This window comes from Sminthopsis crassicaudata, chromosome 3, assembly GCF_048593235.1.
Source record: "Sminthopsis crassicaudata isolate SCR6 chromosome 3, ASM4859323v1, whole genome shotgun sequence".
Classification (NCBI taxonomy): Eukaryota; Metazoa; Chordata; class Mammalia; order Dasyuromorphia; family Dasyuridae; genus Sminthopsis; species Sminthopsis crassicaudata.
Window position 1 is genome coordinate 524,621,508 of NC_133619.1, and position 18,889 is coordinate 524,640,396.

The 18,889-nt window shown below is 36.0% G+C and overlaps 1 protein-coding gene across 5 annotated transcripts in view; it reads left to right on the plus strand.

Moving 5' to 3' along the window:
* The first annotated feature begins 6,700 nt into the window (after positions 1-6,700).
* Positions 6,701-18,889, plus strand: part of LOC141563335 (interleukin-18-like) — a 28,069-nt gene continuing 15,880 nt past the window's right edge. The window contains exon 1 of one of the 5 annotated variants that reach the window (XM_074304264.1): positions 6,701-6,814. Coding sequence is in view for 1 of the 5 variants with exons in the window: in XM_074304261.1 (XP_074160362.1) it covers positions 15,433-15,480 (48 nt within the window). In the remaining 4 variants the exon portion in view is untranslated. Of the gene's footprint in view, positions 6,815-15,417; positions 15,481-18,889 lie in introns of those variants that run through there. The other 4 variants (XM_074304265.1, XM_074304262.1, XM_074304263.1 and 1 more) reach the window with 4 other exon arrangements.

Below are 18,889 nucleotides of genomic sequence, written 5' to 3' on the forward strand. Positions count from 1 at the left end.
TTGCTTTCAAAACTCCTCTTTCTTTCCATATAACCCTGTAAGCATGGAAAATATGAAAAGCATACCTGGAGTCTGTATAGATATTCACTCTCATTCCCTTCCTCAATTCCAAAGTCTGGTCAGGGCAATAAGTTCAGCTTTCTGGGCAGAAGTCCCAGGAGGAAATGGCTTAGCTTCTAGGGTGCCATTGAGAGTCACCACAGAATTATCTCTTTCTTTCTTTCTCCATTTTCAAGAAAGCTCGACCTGTATATAAACCATTCACCAGCTGGATTGTCAAGGGGAATGTCGCTTAAGTCAGGTTGGCTGGATCAGACAGAATCTAAAGCCTCCTCACAATTATGAATGAAGTCTCCCGACTTGAATGTAGTCAGGGAGTGGCAGGATTAAGAGTGTGACACACCTGAAGAGTCAGGTTGGAAGGTATCTATTAGGAGAACCTGATACCTGGCAAGCCTCCCACCCTCAAGCCACTGATGCCTTTTGGCTTTGAAAATGCTCTGGATCAGGTGGGAGATTAAAACTTTCAACAGCTACCCCAAGATGAGTTTTGAGGCTTAAAAGGGATTCAATTAAAAGGGATGTAGCAGCCACTGCTCTAAGGCATGAGGGTAGGGAAACTGAGTCCAGTTTCTTTGAGAAGTAGGCAACCGGTCTGAGGTCAGGTCCCAGAGCCTGAGTTAAGACCCTCAGAGCCTGGCCCTGCCTTTCATCCACATACAGAATAAAAAGCTTTTCTAAATTAGGTAGCGCCAGGACAGGGGCAGAAGTCAGTTTGGCTTTTAGGTTCTTAAAAGCCTTGACCTGAACAGGGCCCCAGTCAAGGGGAAAGTTGTCAGGGCCTTAAATAAAATTGTAGAGGGACAGGAGTCTCTCAACAAGGGTATACAGAAGAAGGCATCTTTAAGATCTAGAGTGGAACCACTTTGTGTCCCCTAGGATCATTTTAAGAATTTCCCCAGGCCAAGTAGCCCACTCTCCACAAAGATCAGGGGGACACAGAATCATATTACATCAAAACATTATCTAATTCAGGACAAAATTGTAAAAGGCAACTTTAGTCTTGACATCTTCAGGCTTTCTTTTGTGATTCCTTTCTTCACCTTCAGTGATTCTTTAGACCTTTCAACCCTAAATTCCTTGTGCCCTCATACTGACCTTTCTTGTTTCCTTTTTAAATGTTTTATTAAGGCTCCTTTTTGACCAACACTGTCATTTCCCATAACTCTTTTGTTAAATTTTCACAGTAAGCATTTATACTCTATCTGATTGAGACTTGGTTTATTGTTTTATTGATTATCTAAACTTAACAAAATGTTAATGATACAGACTAAAGTTAATAGTATTTGTGTACACATTTTTAGTTTTTGGTTTTTTGTTTTTTACTGGAAAACCCAGTTGTTAAATCCTTACTAGCAGACCTCTGAATTGTCCTATAAACATTGCTTGATCTCATCAAGAATATAATAGAAGGGAGGATTCTGGGAAGATGAAGGAGTAAGTCAAAAAATTTTAAGCTCTCAAGATTTTTTCTACAACCAGAACAAATGTATACCTCTGGGCAAACATAGACCAGTGAAAAACAAATAATATGTGGGGGAGAATAAGGGTCCTCCTGGGACAATCCAAGAGGAACCAAAGAAAGACCCCAGGACAGAGGTAGAACAAAGAATAAGATAAGATGGGATAGAGAAGGCAGTGGAACAAGGTATATAGATTAATGGTCAAGGGATTAGGCAGGGTATAGAAAGGTGTGTAGAATTATAGCAGTGGGCTAAAGTGTGCAGAATAATGGGAAAGAGATAAAAAGGGGGAAAGGATAGGAGAAAATAAGGGATTCATAGGTGAGAAGAGCTTAAGTAATAGTGAGGCAAGTTAAGAAGTAAACTTAAAGTTGTAGAGTTAATGAGCATAAGAAATATAACACTACAAGAATCAGAATAAAATTTATTAGAAATTTTAAAATAGGGTTAATAATTGACCTCAGACTAAGTGAAACAAAGATTCAGTCAAGAAAGAAATCTATATTATATATCAACTTGTCGGAGTCCGTCTCCTGTAGTGAGATAAAGGATGTGACAATATGCTAGGGCCAGGCGGAAAGAGTCTCAATTATGGACTCTTTGAAGTTTATTGATCAGAGAGACAAATATATATACCTCAAATGCTCATAAGTTTGATACAAAGTACACTCTTTTTAAATTTCTATAGCCTAACAAAATGTACTATGATGTAAATGATTAAACCCCTTAAGATCGGAATCTTGGTTGCTTGGATAGAGATGCAAATAGTTAAGATACACATTAGAGTAAAGTTTATTATACCATTATCTCAGGTATCTTTTTCCCAAATATCTTTAGTTTCCTTGTGGACATTCTGTCCTGTCTTAAGTTCAAAGGTTTAGCTTTTAATCCAAAGAGTAATGTTTGCATTTTGCTTCATTTGCTAGATTACTAATTTATTATATCGACAAGCAGTCTCTGATATTCCAATAAGGGAGTTTTGATGAGCCAAGTTACTGTAAGACTCAAAACCTGGAATGGAGTCATACCCTACAAATAGACCTTTTTAAATTAAATGAAGTCTATGGAATTCGGTTCTCATAGTTGAGAATGATTGCAGAACATACTTGACAGCACAAAGGGCTAAGCCAATCAGTAGTAAAATAAAACATGTGAGAGGAACAAAATGAAAAAGCATAGAGATAAGATTATTTACAGGATTTATCTTTTTACCCTCAAATATTTGGTTAGCTACACTATCTGGATCAATTCCATGGGCACTGCTTCTTGCCATGTTTTTTGCTAAAAACTTAGTTGTAATTGAGATTCCAAATTGTTCACATGATTCCCTAATTATATTAATTATTTTTCCACTAAGTTTAATTATTATTTTAACTCATAATCTATATTAATTTGTTCTAAAAAGCTTATGATATATTTTTTGCTGATTTATCTGTAAATTGAGCAGTCTGAACAGTTTTTGTAAGAGCTGTAGCTGAAACAGTAAGTGTTGTAATTGTTGATATATCTTCTAGAATTCCATCAGTGAGTAATCCCACAAATCTCTTCTACTACCACTATTTTCTAATTTTCTTTGATTTTGTCTCAAACCTGTTCACCTTCTGACTTGTACCAATTGTGATTAATCTTATTAGACATCATATAGGATGGATGTTCCATAATAATAACCATATGTATGGAATTTGACAAACATTTGAATATAAGTAAAACATTGGAATAAAATACAATTGTAATATTTTACAATATATCATTCTAACATATTCATGATTTGGATTCTAGTGTCATTCCTTAAAACAGTATCTGTAGTTAGAAATATCTGTGGTTATTTTCAAACATGCTGTATAGTATGTCTCTGAGGGGGTTGAAAAACATCATGGAATCCCATATCTGAAAAGTGAAAAATTGTACCATTCTAAGTCCCAAATACATTGTAACAGGAGACCCAGGATAATTTGGGGTCTATTCACCAATCAGTTCCAATTTCCCCTTTTAAACAAATGGGGCTCAAAGTCATCTGGGTGCCAGGGGGATGATCTCATCTTCTGAAAATGCTTTCTGCTGAGAATAGACATAGATTTGAGTCATTGCAAGGTCCCATCTTTTTATGGAGGGGGGGGGGTGTGGAACAAGTTGGAGCTGACTGTCCAAAGGTTGATTTAACTCCTTACAATACAGCTATAACTGACCAAAATCTAGAATACAAAACAATTCTAACAAATACAGGTTAGGATGATCTGAGATAAAAAGTCAAGCCCACAAGGACTTCTATAAGATGTACAAAGAACAATGTATATTGAGCAGCAATGTTCAGGTAATGAAATATTTGTATCATGGGACATACAGTATATATCAATTTTAAAGATGTTTCAGTTTTAGTTTCACATGAACAATAAAATAGCAGTTCATTCTTATGGATAATCATGTTAATTGTTCTTACATTATTTTGGAAACCTATAAAGAATTTATTTCACCAAATATCTATATATCTATAACAAATAGAAGACTAGGCCAAATACTCATTTATCAAATTGTTTAGGATATATTGACTACATATTTTCATATTGAAAATAAGAAGATATAATATACTTGAATTTGTGTTAACCATTTGCTCTTATCATAGGAATTTGTCATAAAAGGAAAATAGGGAGGTATGATAATACCATCAAGACTGATTTTTCAGGCCTCAGACTGAGAACACACACATGACAAAATAAAACTTCCTTAGTTTAGATTGATATCCAATTCTAATAGTTTTACTTTATCAGACTCAGGAATGATTAAGTTTGAAACAAAGAAATAGAATTGGGAAACTGAGTCAGAAAGATCTCACTTTGAGCAAAAGTTCCCAGCTCTTGTCCTATTAGACTCCTCTTTGTTCAGTCACATTTCTCTGAGTAGCTTATGAAATTTCTCTCAAGTGGTAGGTTACTGTCTTAATGATCAGGCAATCAAATTCAAAACTCAGAAATAATATGTCAGTTGCTGTCCTAAGAGGTTTTATCTCCCATATCAAATTCAACTAATTATAACTTAAGGATAGATAAATTATCTCTTTTACCAAAAACTTTCATCAAAAGTTTACCAAACTTAAACATATAAAACATATTTTTTGTTGAGCTAAAACAGATTTTTAAGATTTATATGACTTTAATTCATGAAATTTCCTAAATATCAATGAAATGTTCCTGACAAAGTGAATTTCCATTTTGAATATTTTCCAATTTTATACAAATTGTTTTTCCTTGGTAAGGTAGAAAAAAAGTTAAGATATAATTTTTTGTGTCTGGACCCTGTGAAGTCTGATTCTAGATAACTCAAAAGCAGGCTGTTTTTTGACAGTTTTTAAGTTAACTGTGAATTGCTTTTCTGTTTTCCTAAATTTAATGCAAATAAATTATAATTTATATTATAATGGGCTTTGATTAAAGTTTCTTTAAACCATTTTTATCATCATATCTCAATAATTTATATTTCATTAAGCATATCTCTTCTTCAGGTTAGGGAAGGAAAAAGAAAAGAGAAAGAGATTCCATATACTATCTTCCTAAGCCTAATGAGGTCTAGTTGAATTTGTTTAATGTAATTTACACACCCAAATAATTATATCTCTCAATATTAGCACTGCATATTAGTCACATCTAAAAACCCATAGTTATCCAAATATGAAGCAATTTAACATTCGTGTATCATTTGTTTTTTGTCAGAAAATCGGTCAGATATAAATTAATTGGCCATATATTACATAGCTAGTGCATTTCTGTAATTGAAATAAAGAATGGTGAATTTACCAAAAAAAAGAAAAGATGTTGAGTGTCTTACACACTCCACACTGCCTTGCTAAGTGCCACCAGGAACACCCAGATCTTTCAAGCAATTGCTGAACAGAAGCTGATGTTCATGTGGCCTGGAGTTTGACCCTCACCCCATCTACATTCTTCCATTCCTCCAAGCTTGGTTGGGCAGGAAATTTTTGCAAGGTTTTTGAGTCTACAGCTATTAAGCCTTTTTCTACAATACTTGAACATATAAGAGAAGTTAGGAAATAATGACAAGGATGACAACAATCCCATCAACAATTACTTACTCCCACCTGGAGCAGGAGATAGCTCTAAGATAAGTCAAAGAAAAGTTAATAAAAACTGCTATTTTCCTAATTGTTGTTTTTCACTAATTTCCAAATTCGATAATCAATTTTCTCAAAATTTTAATACTTTTACTAAGGCATTTTGCTCATGAAATTTCTGAGAAACTAACTTTAAGATATTATTTTAATTTTATTTTCTAATCACTTTTTCAGTGCATTTTTTCAACCTTTGGCCAGAGTTTTAAATTCACAGAGAAAAGATTAGACCCTTTTTTAGGAAATTTTTCAGCATACAAACTACAGCACAGAGATTTTTTCTGGCTGGTTGCCTATGGCTCTTTTCAGGTAACAAATTTACACACATATATGACATGGACATTCTGCACAGAAACAAACATAGTCACAAACAAAAATGACATGGAAGAGAATTGTCCCCAACTTTGTATAACGCCATAAACTTGAAAAATAGAAAACATCTTATCCAGTTATTATCACTTGCACAAACATCAACCATTCTTTTATACATTCATACACAAACAAAATTGTTGTTAAGAAATCTGCTTTGAACCAGCAGAATATTCAGGATTTGGGCTGTTTCAAAAACCAGCAAATTTGCTATCTGAAAAGTATTAAAAAGATCTTGAGTGGTATACAGTGAAGTTATAATTGCATAAAATTCCTACTGTGTATTTTCAAGCAAAGTATTAAAAAACATATTTAGTAATAGTGTTCAAAGACAAGGGTAGGTAGACAGAGATCTTGAATGAAGTTTTCATTGCTATTTTTGTGCTATAAAGGGTTTTTAGATAAGCAAAAAAGGTTTGGTATTGCTGGGTCCTCTTCAGTTTAGGGCTTTTTTCAAGCCTTGCCTCTCAAACCCATTTTTTCAGGGGATTTAAGGCACATTCTATAGTCCAGGTAGATGGAATACACATACAAAGAGGCTAACTGTTGTTAGTCATTTATGGAAATATCCATTGATGTCTAGTCCCAAATTGTAAAATTAATAGCTAAAAATATTATCAATTGGATCAGTACCTATTCAATAGAACTTGCCAATCATTAAAGCTCTTTGAATCAATATCACTACAATCTGAAGGCAAATGGAAAAGCCCTTCTGAGACTGATATAAATACTGTCCCATGCTGACCAAGTATCAAGAATTTATTGTTCGTCTCACTGCTTGCAGCTGATCTCAACTTACTTGGTAAGATTTCTTTTAAAATTTGGATTAGGATATCATTATAAAATTTGAAATAATTTTGCAACTCATCTGTTCCCAATTTCAAATAGTTTTATCCAATTAATATCCCTCACTAATTCCTGATAATCATTTAGAGTAATCAAATTATCCCCTCCAATTTCCATTTTAGAATTAGCCTAAAATGAGTAATAGATTGCATCCAGAATACCTCCTTTCCTGTGTTCCCAAAAACTTTTACCACCCTGATTTTTTTATTTATATATATTATATTTTTTAATTTTTATTTTTGTGCTTTTCCTATTTTTGTAAGGTATTATTAATACTGTGCTATTTTTCTCCCCCTATATATTTAAGAAAAATTACCATGGTGAGGAGTGGTATAGCAAAGAATACATATTTTCTTAAAAATTCAAAATAACCTTGAACCTTGGCAATGTCAATAAACTGCATCCTAAAATAAGACTTAACATATCAGAAGGAAGTGGACTCCAGTGGGTCTCTAGTGGGAAGAAAATATATTTCATGTTAAGTTTTTCTGATTTTTAAGCAGTCCCTTAAAAGGTGGAAGTAAGGTATTTTGATTTTCCCACAGCTTATGCCCCCTTAAATTAGCATTAGCATTTTTTAAAGGCAGGTTGTTTCAATGGGGTTTTAAATTGCCTCCCTTTGCTGATTAAAAAAAAAAAAAAAAAAAAACTGGCTAGCATCTTTTAATTTAAATTGGATTATTTAGATCAGGAGCTAGAAAGACTATTTGTATTTTGAAAGGAATAGACCTTTCTCTTCCTTTTAGTTCTTTTAAAGTGTTTCCTGAACTAGTTCCCTAGGTATAAGAATTTGACTTTTTTTTTTTTTTTGGGGGGGGGTCTGTGTCTATGAGAGAAATCCGAATAGGAAGCTTAGGGGAGGGGAGAAGGTGCTACTTCTTCCCCTCTTCCAGCATTTAGACTTCCAAGTTTCTAACCTCCTGTCTTCCTTCAAGGTACTGACAAAAGAATTTACTTTAAGGATTTAAAGGAACTATCTCTGAGGGTTGGAGAAATATACCAAAATAGAAAATACAAAAATTGGAAGATCTCCCAGTTCTTTTCCTTTTAATTAATTAATACTTTCAGATACTATTCTCAGTCCCTGCTATCTGGTTGATTTTGCCTAATGAATTCAATATGTATACTATATCAATATCAGCTGGACAATAACCAATATGATAAATTTTATCTTATTATATATATTCTTATATGATATCAGATATCTTATATTCTATATTTACTTGATATTTGATATCTTTCCCCTGTGTCAGTCTGGTGATAAACTATTTCTAATGCCAAATTATTTCCAGTGATAAAGTGCCTGTTGGTGATTCACCTTATTTTCCACTTTATCCTCACTTTTTAGCATTTAATTCCCCATTTATCTGAATTGCACATGTATGTCTAAGTGGGCACCCTTCCATGGAAGCTCTATCCATATATATACCTCCAATGCTCATAGGTTTGATACAAAGTACACTCTTTTTAAATTCCTATAGCCTAACAAAATCTATTGTGATGTAAGTGATTAAACCCCTTAAGTCCTGGATCTTGGTTGCTTAGACAGAGAGGTAAATAGTTAAGATACACATCAGAGTAAAGTTTATTATATCATTATCTCAGGTATCTTTCTTCCAAATACCTTTTGTCTCCTTGTGGACATTCTTTCCTATCCTAAATTCAAAAGTTTAGCTTTTAATCCAGAATGGTGTTTGCATTTTACTTAATTTGCTAGATTATTAATGTATTATATTGACAAGCAGTCTCTGCTATTTCAATAAGGGAGTTTTGGTGAGCTAAATTTCTGTAAGATTCAAAAGTTGGAATGGAGTCTTACCTCCTGGCCCTCTACATCAGCCATATTGTTTCAGATGTATGTTTGCACATATGTAAATGCATCTGTATATATATATATATATATATATATATATATATATATATATATATATATATATATATATATATATATATATATATATATATATACGTATATATATATATATATATATATATGTATGTGTATATGTATGAATGTAGGTGTTCATATGTGTATATATAGATATATGTATGTATAGGATGTGAATATATATGTACATATATATTTATAATTTATATATAGATATATCCATGCTTGAGGGAGGTAAGGAGGATGAAAAGGGGAAAAAAATAAAGTAAAAAGCACCCCAGCAGAAAACAAAAGTATAACCTACAAAGAAGTAAAAAAAAGAACAATAATCATGAATGTGATCTCTTGTATTATTACATATACTTTCTTGAAAGGGAAATTTGTTGTTACATATTTTGAATCCTCCTTGATGTTCTGTTGGGCACATGACAATGTTTTGTTCCATTTTTATTTTCCTTTTCTGTCTTTTTCTATTTTGTTTTTTCTTACATTGTATTTAATGTTAAATAAATATTTTTTTAAAATTTTTAAAAGAATGCATTGGAAGAAATTACCTCCAGGCCCCAGTCAGGTTACTATAGACTAATTGTAATAGTAAAGTAATTACTGGCACTTTAAGATAGTAGTAAAATATTTTACAACCATTATCTCATTTGAGCTTTACAAAACTCCTGCATATGAGATTTACTTCATCATCAATCCTTTAAAGTTGATTCTGTCTGTTCTTTTCCTAAAGAAACTATTTACTAAATTAATTCAAACTAAGGTATGAGAGACAATTTCAAAACTCAAATTGCTGCCCCTCCCAAGCCTATAGGATGAGAGAAATAAGACAATTGACAATACAAACTAAATGAATTCTTAAGCTAATGAAAATTATATGATGATATTCTAGGCCTAATACATTCTTTCTTATTTTTACTGTATTTCTCTGTCATTTTTTCCCATTCTTTTCCCTTACTCATACCTATGTCACAATGTCCAATTCATTCATTTCCTAAAATATCTCTCTTCTCTCACCACCCATCTGAATTCACATTGATCTCACCACCCCACCTGAATTGTTACAGTTTGTTGATCTTCTAATCATCCTGCCTACTGTTGCCAAACCGACTCTGATTTCGTAACTCTCTTCCTCTCAAGTTCATACCCATTTTTGCCTTATACCTACTGGCAAAAGTCCACCCTTCCCACTCTGGCATTAAAAATTTTCCAAAACTTAGTCTCATCTTATTTCAAATTCCATCCCAGTGAGGTCTAGAATGTCCATTCCCATCCCCTTCCCATTCAATCATTATTCATTCTCAACTCAGAGCCTTTGCTCACTCTTACCATGCTATCCACTCTATTTAAACTCTCCCACTTTCTATACCTTTTAAGTCCTACTCATCCTCCAAGGTCTAACTCAAGGACCCCTCTTCCCTGAAGCTCAATGAGAATATCTATTCTAACCTTTGTAATCTCTTGCTCTTGGAATCCTTACAAGAAGTTTATTCGTTCCACACTATTCTTTACCTGATTAATTAAATTCTGACTTCTGTTGTTCTTGCTATTACTTTTTGTTGAGGTATTATACCTGTCCAACCAGATTTCAGTCTCAACTGGGTTCTAATCTTACTTTATACTTTATAAAGTAGACAAGAAGTAACAGTAAGATGGGATTAAGCAATGGCTTTTTTAGGATTATAGAAACCTGAGCATGTTTGTAATGGAGGGAGGGCCCAGCACAACCTCTTCTGGAATATAGGTCCCTCCAAAAGCTCCCCTGGGTTTAAGATAGTCTATAAATACAAATTCTGAGCTTACAGGTCCCCACTGATGTGTTTACTTTTATAAGTATGCAATGGAAAATACAACTGGTTCAAAGTAAAGATATTTCATGAAACAGCCTAACCAAAAAAATAAAAATAAAAAAATAAAAAATAGCAATAACATATTTTTCCAGTAAACTGGTGCATGCTCCTGCACAAATACACATATTCTCAACAGGAATAGCAAATGCAACTTGAAGGTGCAAATAGAAAGGCACTCATGCATGTCCATGGTGCATGTTTGAGTGGTAAACTTGGAGGGAAAGCATATGACCCAAGAAAGGGCACCCATGGAAAGACCACATGTGATCAGGAAACATGCACAAAGAAGCACCTCCTGCTGATGTCTTCATGCTTCTCCCTCTCATTCATTCATTCATTCTCTCCTTCTCCACTTTCCTTCTGATCTCTGCCAGCAGGGTCCTCTCCACTAGCTGCTATTCTGCTGCCTCTACCTGAGAGGATTCTTTGGTTTTCATGATCACTAGGACCTTACTTGTGATGATTATTAGAAAAACTTATGGTTGTGGACCTTCTCCATTTCACTGGAAATCCTTAACTGTCGTGTTGCCTCTGACTCCTCAGAGTAAGGGAAAGCTCTACTAGCTCTTTTGCTCTACATCCCAGAGTTTCAAGACTTTTATAAAAAGCTAGGAAAAAACATTCACAAGCTCTCTCTCTCCATAAAGAGAAAAAGTTATTGAAACTGTGAGATGTTTCATTCCAGAAGGAGATCCTCTGCCCACATGGTCTGAAGCCTTTTTACAAAACAGAATAAATATCCTGATAAGGAGAGCATTCAGGTATTTGATTCATCTTTTGAACCCCTTATGTTTAAGACTTAATTATCTAGTCCACAGTTCTAGATAACTCTCATTTAAGACTAGGAATTCTCAAACTCTCTAATTTCTCACACAAATGAAAGAAAGGGAAGGATGGAAGAGGAAAAGAAATCATAAGTTGAGTCTTTCTAAATTAACATTTCATCATTTTACACTGTTGCTTTCCAATGTCTGCTCTATTTGTAATTAAGTACACTCAGAATTGGTCAAATGACAAGACTCAAAGAGTAAAAATTAATGGGGCAGCTAGATGGCCCAGAGACTTAGCCCTGGAGTCAGGAGGCCCTGAGAGCTCAAATCTGGTCTCAGACACTTATTAAATGGGTGGCCCTGAGCAAGTTCTGTTTGTCTCAAGGAAAAAAAAAGAAAGAAAAAGAGTAAAAATTTTGAGAGAAATGTTAACGATCCTTAAGATAACTATCTCTGTTCTACCAACATTTTTAGAAATGAGTTGAATCAAGGTACAAATGGTATCTTAGATGGCACAATAAATGGAGCTTTGTAAGAAGATCTGAGTTCAAATAGGATTTCAGAAAGCATATGACCCTGAGCAAATCACTTAACTTGTTTTGTTTCCTCGTCTGTCAAATAGACATAATCAACAGTATTTACTCTTGGGTTGTTTTGAGATTCAAATCTCAGTCAGGGAAACTGCAAACGGAATACCCTCGTTCAGATATGTGTTCAAAGTTCCTTTCTAAGATGACACCTAAGTTCCTTGCACCCCAAGTTTCAGAGACACTGATTATTATGTACATAACTGAGAACTTATTTATAAGCAGAACCAGCTATGACACTGGAGAACAGCCAACACCTGTGTAAGGTAAAGATCCCCACCCTCCACTTACTTTTTGTGTCCCCACTAGCCGGAAGAAATCCCACCTTTCTCTCATCTCTAATCCAAATTTCCTACTGAGTCACTCTCTCTGACTAGATAATAAATGAGAGTAACATTTACTGAGTCATTGTTATAATATACATGTGACCCAAGTCCTTCCCTCTACCTAATTTCTCCATTACTGTCAAGGGTACCACTATCCTCCCAAACACTCAGCTCCTTACTCCCATCAACCCCCCCACTCTCCATATCTAATCCTTTGTCAAGTAATGTCATTTCTTTCTTTGAAATATCTCTCATATCCTGCCCCCTTCTCTCTAACACTGCTACCATCCTGGACTCAACAGTCCAGTAGCCTGCTGATGACTCTCTCTGACGCAAGTCTCTACCCACAATAATTCATCCACTCAGCTATCAAGCTGATCTTTCTAAACCACAGGTCTGGCCTGTCATCCCACTAATTCAACAGACTTCTGTGACACCCTATTATCTCAAATATACAAGGTAAAATCCTCAATTGACTTTTAAAGCCCTTTATAACCTGGCTTTTTCTTGCCTTTTCAGTATTCTTACTCGTCATCTTCATGTACTCTATGGTCCAGAACATTGGCTTCTTTAAAGTTCCTCAAACATAAAACTCTAGCTCCTGCCTGTGAGCATTTTCACTGATTGTCTCCATGAGAAAAACTTTCTCTCAGCCCTTGCTTTCCTGGCTTCCTTCAAGTCTCAGCTAATGTCCCATTTTCTGTAAGACGCCTCTTCAGGTCTCCTTATACTTAATTAATGCTTTCTCTCTGAGACTACCCTTAATTCATTCTGAATAGATCTTATTTGTATACTGTTTCTACTACACCAAACTAGAGATTGCTTTTTGCCTATGTGTCCCTAGCACTTAATATAGTATCTAATATATAACAAGCACTCAATAAAAACTGAATGACTGGATTAAAGATCTTTTAGCTCTCTTGCTGACTTATCGACATGACTTGGTTTATTTAATTAAACTCTATGCTTTTGGATATATTCTCCCTATGCTTGTAATATATACCTCCAAATCTTTTAATCTTTCTTTCAAGATTCGATTATATGTTATATACTGTGGGAAGAGCTAGGTCCTCAGTTGTTATTATCCTCTCCAACCTCAAATTGATCAAACTCTGATCCAGAAATATTACTAATTATGATCTTAATATTGGTGGTCTGTTGGTATATATAGATATGTTGACAAGAACATTGTTCTTCATAGGAAAAGTAAATGTTGTAACAGTACCAACTGGAGGTCACACAGCTGGAAATATTATCTGAGATCAGATTTGAACTCAGGTCCTCCTGAATTCAGAACTATTATCCATTGTGCCATCTAGCTGCCCCCATCCTAACCTATTCTATAATTACCATGATACTGCTATATTTTACTCTAGACCTGCTACTGGGATAGATGCTCTTGAATGAGGCACCTTTATGGCACCTCACAATTTGGCTAAAGATGAAGATGGCTGAAAATACAGTAGTGTGATACCTTAACAGATATGTGATTTCATCAATGTATTTCTTCCAGTGATATATTTCACAAGGTAGACATAATATATTGCTTACTGTTGAAGCTTTGCCAACTTGGTAGAATCCAAAGCTTTCAATCCACTGGAATAGATTGGAAAAACCCAGTGTTATATTCACACCACAATGGAGCATCAGAATAGGACTTTGGAGATGGAAAATAGTGAGTCACTGAAACCCTGATTCACATCCCATTATTGTCACTGTTTTTATTTGTCTGTTTCACATTACGTATGCCATGTCCCCTCCTTCCAATTGTTAGCTTATGCATTGAAAAATGAACAATTATTTATCAACCAGCCTGCATTTATTATTCATAGTGTCATTGAAACCTTTTTATGAACACCTTTTGTTTTTACATCATCTTCATTTCTGAATAGATTTTTCCTTTCCTTTTCTGATGAGCCTCACAAAATTTAAAAAGAATGGTAGAGTATATGGTTTAGGAGAAAGAATATGAATTCTAGAATTGAAGGACTGATTTAAAATCTTCATCTGGTACTTCCAAAGTGAAGTCACTTGAGTAACTCTGGACCTCAGTTATCTCATCTATAAAGTAAAGAGATAATTGTACCCCGTAGCCCCACAGAAGACATTCAGCAAAAATCCAACTAATACTTATTAAGCACCAGGCATTAAAGTAGGCACTGGACAGACAAATTATTTATTCACTAAATGGGGGAGGAATGGCTTAGACCCACCTAAACTGATGGGATTTGAAGTTTTAGCTTCCCTCCCAATAGAAGGAAAGAGTACATGGTTTTAGAATGGAAATGAGACTGAAAACCAGTCTTTGAGAGGAGAAGACCCAGGCCTGGCCCAGACTCTAGCCTGCCTCTCAGGCAGAGGGCAGAGGCAAAGCCTCCTTGGTAAGTAAGCATCATCCTTAGACCTCTAGGAAAAGGCCTGAACAATCAGCATTGCCCTTTATACTAAAAGACACAGAGTTCCAGCTCAGCACCCAAGCTAAAGAATCTTTATTGTCCACAAAAAGCAATCAGACATCTGAGCCTTCTTTGAAGGGGGCAGGAGGGGGTACAGCGGAGATGGCAGAGTGAAAAAGAACACGGCGAGCGCTTCCTCACAAATTTGTTCTATCATATCCAGAAAATGCACCAGCCCCTGCTAGGACGATCAAGACAGCACCCTTCGTCCTTTGTCCAGCTCAGTCTGGCCCAGGGAGGCTGAGGAGGAGGTCTGGGACGTTGTGGGTGGGCAGGTTACAGCACAATGGAGGTGGGGCAGGCTGGGCCCCAGGGCAAGAGACGGTCTCCAGCCCATCCCAGGGCCTGATGCCATCAGTCAGCTTTGTCACCCACTGCTAGCCCCGGGGTAACCTGCGCATAAGTACCGTGCTCATTTGGGAAGGCTCTGTATACGTGGAGGAAGCTCAGTAGCCAATGGCGGCAGCAAGCAGCAGCAGTTTATCTCAGACTGAACAGACCCGTTCTGAGAAAGAAAGCAAAAGCCAAACAAAACCACAACAAAAGAGAAAATGCTGGCTCTGGTCCACACTCAGTCCCACAGTCCTCTCTCCGGGAGCAGGTGGCTCGCTCCTCACAAATCCACTGGAAATGGCCTGAATCACCTCCCGGCTGAAGAAATCAGAACTGATCATCGTACACTCTTGTTGTTGCCATGGCAATGATCTCCTGGTTCTGCTCACTTCTCTCAGCATCAGCTCATGTAAGTCTCTCCAGGCCTTTCTGATCATTTCTTATAGAACAATAATATTCCATAACATTCATACACCATAACTTATTTGGCCATTCTCCATCTGATGGGCATCCATTCAGTTTCCAATTCCTTCCTGAAGGTGGATTTGAACTCAGGAAGATGAGTTCCTGACTCCAGATCTGGCACTCTGTGCACTATGGCACCACCTAGGGGCTCTTGGGTAGCTTGTTCATGAGACAGGAACGATGAGGCGTTATCCCTTCCTCACTGGAATTTTTCCCCATAGCAGTCTATATGGTGGGTTGGTATAAAAAGGCCAGCAGATGACACAGAATTTGACCAAATACTTAACCCAAATTTTACAACAGAGTACTGTAAGTTACCTATAAAAGAAAAAGAAAGATTCTGACTTTTCCTCTGATAAGAAGGGAGGATTAAAAATTTTACTTGGTGTTTTTGGATTACTGGGGTGCCGTGCCCCTAACTCCCACCATGTGGGATTTGTTTTGAGACAGAACAAAACAGAGATTTTGTTTTTCTTGTTTTCTCAATGAGGAAGGGGAGAAAATGGGAGGGGAGAAGGTTAATCTTTGAAAAATAAAATAAAATTTAATTTAAAATAAAAATAAAACTACAAAATGTTATTTAAAAAAAGATGTAATTGTAAGGGAGCACAAACGTATGCTACACAAAGATAAAAATTAAACATTCCTTGATCCAAGGAGCTTATAAATAAATTACACATTTGAAGCAATCTGTAGAAACATATGTATACACTATATACTAAGTTTTTTCTAGGGGAAAAAACACTAACGATTGGCAGAGAGAAGGCTCATAAAAAGGTTTTATATTTTAACATAATGCTTAGCATCGTATGCCTAGCATAATTATAATAAATACTTAATAAATGCTTTTTGATTGATTAGTTAATTAATTTTAAGTGCCCTTGAACAAAACTAGAGATTCCAGAAGGCAAAGGAGGAGAGGATGAACATTCATGCATAAGATAGTTCAGGAAGAGGAACAAAATGAGAGACAGAATGGGAAAAGAAGGAATTCACATCAAATGTTTCAATATTCTCGTAAAAAAAGAGGCAGAGTTCTTAGCCAAGAAAAAAGGGACAGGGACATTTGAGACAACTGAAGAAAAAGAAGAAAGCTTTTAAAAAGTTTTTTTTTTTGGTGGGGAGATAATAAATCAATTAGAGATCAATAAAAGAATTACTTTGCTGAACCAGGGACCAGTTATGGCTGGATAATATATATTTATAATGTTTCTCATCAACACCTACAACTTCCTACAGGTCTATTCAATAGGATGTAAGTAGAAAAAGAGGATGCAAATGGTGAGAGTAATCAAAAGGACTGAGATTTAGAAACAATGATAGCACAAAAAAAGACAGCATTTCAGAGTAAAGGACAGTATGTAGATAAAATAATTAACTATTGGGCCAATATTAGTGAAAAAGGGAAATGAAGTCAGAGCAATGGTCCAAGAAAGTACTAAGGAGTAAAGAAACAATGTGGACCAAAAAAAAAATAATAATAATAATAATGTGTTGATGAATGGGGCAAAGAGCAAGATGGAAGGATCCGAAATTGAGATCAGGGATATCAGAGTTTTTAAACAGAGGGGTTGACAGTTGTGAGATCAGTGTGTGTCCAACCCCACACGGCTGATGTGGGAAGGGGTAGATTATGAGATTAAAACAGTTTGAGGAAGCATCAATATCGATGCTGTAATTCTTTAGTATGAGGTTAGTTGGGGAGAAGAGGATGATTAATAAGGTATTTGAGCCCTCTGAGAAAAGAGGGAGGATGTTCTGGTTCCTCCGGAGTGACATATAGCAGAAAGAAAAGCAGACACTCTTTGTATCCTGAGGGATCCTCTTCAAAACAGCCCTCCTTTCTTTCTGAGATCTTGGCTCCTCATCTCCAGTTCAGAGTCTGAAAACAGAGCTAAAAATGATCCTACATCTTCACGATGCTTCAAGAAGGTCATTGTGAGCCCAATGAGCACCAGCCACTCTCACAAACCTCCTAGACACCCCAAAGCTTGCCCTGCGTGTAGCTTTGACCAGACTGATCGGTCCCCTTTGTGGCTCATCACCAATTATCATGTCCCTAAGACTGAACTGTAGAACCAGCTTCCCATATTTTCTGGGAAAGCCATCCCCATGGTGATCATGGTCTTTGGGGCAGCATTTCACTATGAAGTCTTCCTCTTGCTCCACTATCCTAACTGATTGAAAATCTTGAGAATATTGGTGATTCTAGTAGCATTTTTTTTATTTGTAGCCACTTTGACAATTAAAGTTTCTTATCCAGATCCTAAGTGACCTTGTCAAGCTGAGTAAATCTCACGACCTGGAAGATTGTGAGCTATCAGGTACTTAATAGTCTCCTTCATATGTCCAGAGGTCACTTTCTCTTGTTTTCTTTCTTTTCTGTAAACCTTGCTTCTGGAAACCATGTCATTTCACTATAGTGGCCTCTCTAGAGAGCTTATTAATAGCCCATAGTTCTTGTCATATGTATCCTTAGGCTGTAACTGAGCCTTTTTTTTTTGCTGAGGCAATTGGGTTATGTGACTTGCCCAGGGTCACACAGACAGAAAGTGTTAAATGTCTGAGATCAGATTTGAACTCAGGTCCTGCTGACTTCAGGGCTGATGCTCTATCTACTGCACCACCTAACTGCCCCACTAGTATTTTTTGCTACTATAAATCACTGTTTAAAAAAGACCAACTAAAGACCACAAAGCATTCTGTGGCTATACCAAAACAGGGTAGGGGTGTACAAAGACAGAAAAAGGAATGGAGAGATTGAGAGAAGGAAAGGAGAGAAAAGCTATTGAGAGAAGGAAGGTGGGAAGAGACAGAAAGAAGTATGGAGGAGTGGGGGATGGAGAAAGAGAAGGTAGAATAACATGGAGGAACATATACAACAATGACCATAGTCTAAACTGAGTAGAAATTGTTGATGGTGTGAAATTCAAATGTCTTTCAAAAGTTTTATTACTGTGAAAACTTGGGAGAGATTAATGAGGGATAATGGTAAAGGGAGAGTCTGGTATTGACAATGGGGATCAAGGAGTACTCCAATTCTCCCCCAGAGCTCAAGCGTGTGGGGATAAAGGTACAGGCAGTGATGGAGAGGAGGGCCACAGGTGTCTTATGTATTATCAGGCAGGAGCCAGCTCTCAGTGAAGATTAGCAAATAGGAGGCGATAAAAAAAAAAAGTTCAGTATAAAGAAAAATCTGATGACTCTTCTAGAAGGCACAGTGAAAAAGTGGTCAGGCAAACCCAAAGACCCCAACTTTGGGGATAAGAATTCACTATTTGACAAAAACTGCTGGGAAAATTGGAAATTAATATGGCAGAAACTAGGCATGGACTCACACTTAACTTCGTACA